The sequence below is a fragment of the Nannospalax galili genome, unplaced genomic scaffold (genome assembly GCF_000622305.1).
Source record: "Nannospalax galili isolate Female #2095 unplaced genomic scaffold, S.galili_v1.0 scaffold69, whole genome shotgun sequence".
Taxonomy (NCBI): Eukaryota; Metazoa; Chordata; class Mammalia; order Rodentia; family Spalacidae; genus Nannospalax; species Nannospalax galili.
Genome location: NW_008360297.1, coordinates 2,619,645 through 2,625,725, shown reverse-complemented (window position 1 = coordinate 2,625,725; position 6,081 = coordinate 2,619,645). Strand labels below are relative to the sequence as shown.

General features: G+C 37.2%; 1 protein-coding gene across 1 annotated transcript in view; it reads left to right on the top strand.

Annotated features, from left to right (window-relative positions):
• The window catches only part of Ttc32 (tetratricopeptide repeat domain 32), a 6,809-nt gene extending 1,497 nt beyond the window's left edge, over window positions 1–5,312 (top strand). The window contains exons 2-3 of the mRNA XM_008824198.3: window positions 3,814–3,971; window positions 4,819–5,312. Of these exons, the coding sequence (XP_008822420.1) occupies window positions 3,814–3,971; window positions 4,819–4,958 (298 nt within the window). The 3' untranslated portion in view covers window positions 4,959–5,312. The remainder of the gene's footprint in view (window positions 1–3,813; window positions 3,972–4,818) is intronic.
• The last annotated feature ends 769 nt before the right edge of the window (window positions 5,313–6,081 follow it).

Below are 6,081 nucleotides of genomic sequence, written 5' to 3'. Positions count from 1 at the left end.
AGGTCCTCTGCAAGAGCAGTTAGTGCTCTTAACCGCTGAGCCATCTCTGAAGTCTCAAACCTGCATCATTTTCAAATCACTATTTTTTTTAAATTTTGCTATTTTTTTTTTAAATTTAATAACCACATGATTAGAAGAAGTATTTCGTTACAGCTTTAACATACTCAGTTACATACTCCAGAGTAAGGATACTTCTCTTTCAAAAGTGGCTGTAAATTTTTAGGTTCACAGTTGAATTAATATAGTTATACAATATTGAACTCAGTATAAACCTTGTAAGATATAAAATTGAATGAGTTTTTACCCTTTAAAGAAGATCTCCATTTCATTTTAAAATATAGTGTTTCCTACATTTTTAATGCTACTCTTAGATGTTTGCACATGTGTCTTTAATTTCTGTGTATCTAATGATTACTAGTCACAGTCAGTTACGCTCTGATCCTTAGTACCTGAGTATGGATAGATTTCACTAGCAATGTTTATCACCTCTACTATTTAACATGAAGTAAATTTTTATGCTTCCTCCTCAAATCTGTTTTTTTTTAAATTTGTTGATTTTTCTGTAGGTCTGGTGGTTTTACATTTGTGATGTTAGCAGGCTCAGCATTTTCGAAGTTTATGCTTAGATATGTAGCATTAATCACCCCAAGCTTCGTCTTCGCTGTGCTTGTGAATGGTATGAACACAGAAAAGGGTTGGACAGTTTCTGACACTTCTGTGAACTGTGTACATGCACCATCGCCCTCCTCTCTCCTGGAAGATTTTAGTTTTTTAGCAGATTGTAAGCTTGTCTTTTGCATGAAGCTTAAATAAATACTGAAAATTGCATTTTTACCGTTTATGAGACTTAGGGAATTAAGCCAGAAAAGCAAAATTGCTTTCTCATTTCAGTACTATATCATCATGATAGAAATTTCTGAGCAGGCATCCCACCATTCCTGTCTCGTCTCTACCCCCAACCCCCACAAAAAGGTTAGAAAACAGGTACGTTGACGTTCTGTTCTTGTTTAAGGCTCTAATAGGTCTAGTTAGTAAGTTTCAAAAAGGCATCAGCAACATGTGTGTTGATGTTTTCTGGTCTTGTTATTATTCCTCTGTTCATCTCAGTCTAAGAACCCATGTCCACAGCAAGTGTAAATTCTGCCCTATAGGAGAGAAAACCTGCCTTGGCTTGGTTGAAGGGAGTTCAGCGTGCCCCTGTTCTCATGCAGCGCCACCGTATTCCTGGCTCCTTTCTTCGGCCTTAGTTTCTCATCTGTAAAATGAACCTTTTCTTAGAGTGCAAATATTCTAGGAACTCATGATTGAAACCGAATCCTGTCAGTTCAACGTTTTCCTTTAAATATATCTTTGGACGTTTAAATTTATTTTTTAAAGCATTGAGCTGCTGAATCACTTTGAAACAGCACTTGCAATCCCTTTCATTCTGGGTTGTCACAGCATCTTTTAAATATCCAAGGTTCAGCTTTAGAAGCTAATTTTCAAATATTTCATCCTGGCCAAAGTTAGCAAATACTAAAAACCCATATTTTGATTAGGTCAATTGGTTAAATTCCAGTACAAAAAATACTATCTTGGGGCCTCTCAAGATGGGTCAGTGGTTGAAAGTACTTGCTGTAGAAACCTGATGACCTGGTCAGTCCCTAAGAACCCGTGTAAAGGTGGAAGGAAAAGAACAGACTCCACAGAGTTTTCTTCTGACCACCACATATACAGCAAGACATGGGCTACCCTGCAATCATGCACATATAAAATAATAATAAATAGATAAAAATGTAAATACTCTGTATATCTTGAATCTCAGAGGAGACTTCAGATGCTGGACTTTCGGATAGTGTTGAGACTATGAAAGACTATGGGGACTTTTAAGGTTATACTAAATGCATTTTGCATTATGATAATGGTTGTGAATCTATGGGAACCAAGAAGTGGAACATGGTGGATTGAATGAGGTATCCCTCATAGGTTCAACTTTTTGAACCCTTGATCAGTTGGTGGTACTGTTACCAGAGGTTCATGAAGTCTGATCTTCCGGGAGGAAGCATGTCAGTGGTAATGTGCCTTGAATGTTCATAGCCATGTCCCGTTTCTAGTTTGTCTCTCTGCTTCCTGTGCCTGCTTGAAAAGGTGAACTCTTGGCTTTTTGCTCCAGCTGCCTCCTGCCATGCCTCCTCACCATGATAGACTTATTCCTCTGTAACTATAAGCCCAATAAACCCTTGTTTCTATAATTAAATAATCTCTATAACTATCTCAATATTACAACAAAAGTCAGTGTTTGGGCTGGAGAGATGGCTCAGTGGTTAAGAGCACTGACTACTGTTGCAGAGGACCTGGGTTCAGTTCCCAGCACCCATATGATGGCTAACAACCGCCCCAAACTCCAGTTCCAGGGGAATCCAGCACCCTCTTCTGATCTCCTCCGGCATTGCATGGCACAGGTGGACTTACATACATGCAGGCAATACACTCACAAAATAAAAAGTAAATATATTTTTTTAAAGTGTTAACATCCTGTCCCTTTAAGGTTGCAAACAGAATGTCTGCTTGAAAAGTAAGCTTTAGGAATTTTTTTGTAGGGCTGGAGAGATGACTCAGTAGTTAAGAACACTTGTTCTTGCAGAGGACCTGTGTTCACTTCCCAGAACTGACGTGGAGGCTAACTCCTGTCCTCACTCCTTCATGGGCACCAAACACTCATGTGGTACCCTTATCACTTAAAACACTCATGCACATAAAAATAGATCTTAAAAAAGAATTTGTTGCATTGAAATTTAATTGTAATCTTACATTCTATGATTCTCTGAATCAAAGAATTTATAACAAAGCTTTGGAAGCTCAAATTAACAATGATGGTTTTACCAAAGTCCCAAGTCTGCATTTTTCTTTGGCCTGAGGGCAGCAGCTCAGCTCATGCTCTAACCCAGGTAAAGGACATGTACCCTCTTTTTCTCCAGCCTTTAATGATGACGCTAGCAGCATCCAGAAGTATCCTTGTCAGTCTCTCTCAGAGCTTATAGAACAGCATTCCTAAACAACAGAAGTTCCTCTCCACTGTGAGCAAGTTTAGACTGAGGACCTCAGTGGGGAGCATAGTTACAGTCCTTGTCTGTGCTCAAGGATCAAGATACTAAGAGAAAGATGGCTCAATGGGTAAAGGTGCTCGCTGCACAAACCTGGAAACCTGAGTTCAGTCCTTAGAACCCATGTAAAGTTGGAAAACAGAACCGACTCCACAGAGCGGTTCTCTGACTTTCATATGTGTGCCCTGGCATGCACGCACATACACATCATGCACACACACATAAAATGATAATCATTTTTTAAAAAAGAAATAGCTGCCTCTAGTATTTTTTTGTTGATGAAAAATGAGTTCAAATCTCAGTATTTTCACTTAAAATTTTGAGAGTAAAATTGGTGATCCCTGTGACACTGTCTCAGCACGCTTGTACTCGATTGGCTTTCCTTGCTCATGCCTCATCAGCTTTCTTTGCCCCTCCATTTTGGGCTTAGAAAATATGCAAAAATTTGAATATTATCTTCAGCAAAACATATTGGAAACAACAGGGACTTTGAACACTATAAAATCCATGTGTTTTCACATCTATAGCTCTACAGAAGTAGGTAATGTTGATAAACAAAGGTTGATTGCAATTCTTTATAAGGTGTGCTTTGTTTCTTCAGCTTGGTATTGTTAGTGTTGATGCCGGGTGTTACAGGCTATGAAGCTTGACATACCCAAAAGAGAAAGAAAGTGGAAACGAAAGGAATTTGGTAAGACTGTTTTTAATGTGAACTTTTTGTTTAATGCAGCCCAGAGGATTTGGCTACTGCATATAACAACAGGGGGCAGATCAAGTACTTCAGGGTGGATTTTTATGAAGCCATGGACGATTATACATCTGCTATAGAAGCCCAACCCAGTTTTGAAGTTCCGTATTACAACAGAGGGTTGATACGTTACAGGATGGGTAAGGGTTTTTGCTTTTCTCATGCACTATATATATGTATATTCTGTTGCTTTTGAGCCCTCAACTGTTATAAACGAATGTAGTAATCAAGTTTGAAAGTTACATGAAATGTAGGATTTAACAAAGGAAGCATACCTGAATGTGTTTTAGGCTGTGTTTGCTAGCATTATAGATCACAGTGGAGAACTGGGGTGGGAATTTTGGACCTGGGTGCAGGAGCAGATATGACTCCATTATTCTGTGCCTGTGCATTCCCAACTGCAAAACGAAGGTAATGCAGATGGGTACCTGTGACACTTCCTGAGTTAACATCTTTGAAGACATATGAAGCAATAGAAATTGAGGTTTTTAGATGTCTGGATTAAAGTGACTTTGGGTATTTTTCTTGTTTAAAATAAAAAAGAAAACCTAATATTACTTAATTTTACTGAAACTCTGTAAAACAAGTGATATAGTTTTGTTGAAATTTTGTTATGATTTATTCTACTGCCCTGTTAAATCTGATAAACAAAGTGACCCAGTCATTTTATTTATTTTAATTTTTGTGGTGTTGAAGATTAAACCCAGAGCCTCATGTATGCTGTGCAAGTTCTGTACCACTGAGCTACACCCCTAGTCCTGCATATTTTTAGATGTAATTATTCCACAAGGACATATATCATTATTTTGGTATACCCATCCTTATATCATTAAGGGAAGAAACTGCCTTTGCTAGGAGTGGTCAAGAGCTCAGAAAATGTAGCAGTATGTATGTATATATAGCCATACTTTGCTGTGAATAATTTATAGACGTACTCAACTTCTTTTTTTTTTTCTTTTCCTCTTTGCTTTTGGGATTATGGTACAGGGTATTTTGATGAAGCTTTGGAAGATTTCAAGAAGGTATTAGACTTAAATCCTGGATTTCATGATGCTACTTTGAGCTTAAAACAGACGATTCTAGATAAAGAAGAAAAACAAAGAAGAAATTCTGAAAAAAGTTATTGAAAACTTTAACTTGTTGAAATGTTAATTCATGGTTTCTAAACCTGCATTTGATTGGTTGTACTTTTAAGTAGGTTTAAAATTATTTTATTTATATTTAAGGGAATGCACTTTAGAACTGAAACTAAAATGATATATTTATGTAAGGTTGTTAATTTCAAGTTGAGAAACTGTTGGATAGGTCTTTTAATACAGAGTAAATTAATATCAATGTATAAACAAATATATGTTGTTATAGCAAAATATTTAAATCAAATCAATGTGTGTTATTTTTAGTAAGTTTCATTTTTAGTACACTTTATTCCCAGCTTTAAACATTTTTTATTATTTTTATTTTCTGTGTATGAGTGTATTGCTTGCATGTATGTAAGTGCACCTGTGTCATGCAGTTCCCACGGAGGTCGGAAGAGGGTTTCAGATCCCATGGAACTGGAGTTATAGTCAGTCATTAGCTGCTATGTGGTTGCTGGGAATCAAACCCAGGTTCTTTGCAAGAGCAGTCAGTGCTTTTAGCTGCTGAGCCAACTCTCCAGCCCCTATTCCCATCTTTTTATTTGAGCATTATTTTTCATAGTCAGGAAAGTTGCAAGTAAAATACATGCAAGACATAGAAACTCTTCACCTAGGTTCATCAGTTAATGTCTCATTTGCTTTACCTATATTCTTAAAAAAAAAAAAAAAGGCTTTTCACTTGGGTGACTGAGGCAGAAGGATTGCTGTGAATTTGAGGGCAGCTTAGGTTCTGGAGTGAGGCCCTCAAACAAAACCAAACATTGTAAAACAAAACCCAGGTAAATTTTTTTGCTGAATCTCTTGAGAAAAAGATACAAGTATCACATCACCCCTAATATTTCAACTTGCGGCTTCCAAGAATAAAGATGCTCTCCTCTATAGCTACATGCCCCTAACGCCTAATAAAAATAATTCTGTATCACACCCTATATTCAGCCCATATTTACATTTCTCCAGTTATTTCCAGATAATTACATTGTGTTATGTCTCTGTATTCTTTTACTCTGGCATCATCCCCTGGTCATTTTCTCCCCCATAGCACTCTCTTTGAGAGCCAAACTGTTTTAATATATGGAACTAGGTTAGTGAGATAGGGCACTTTGGCTTAAAAAAT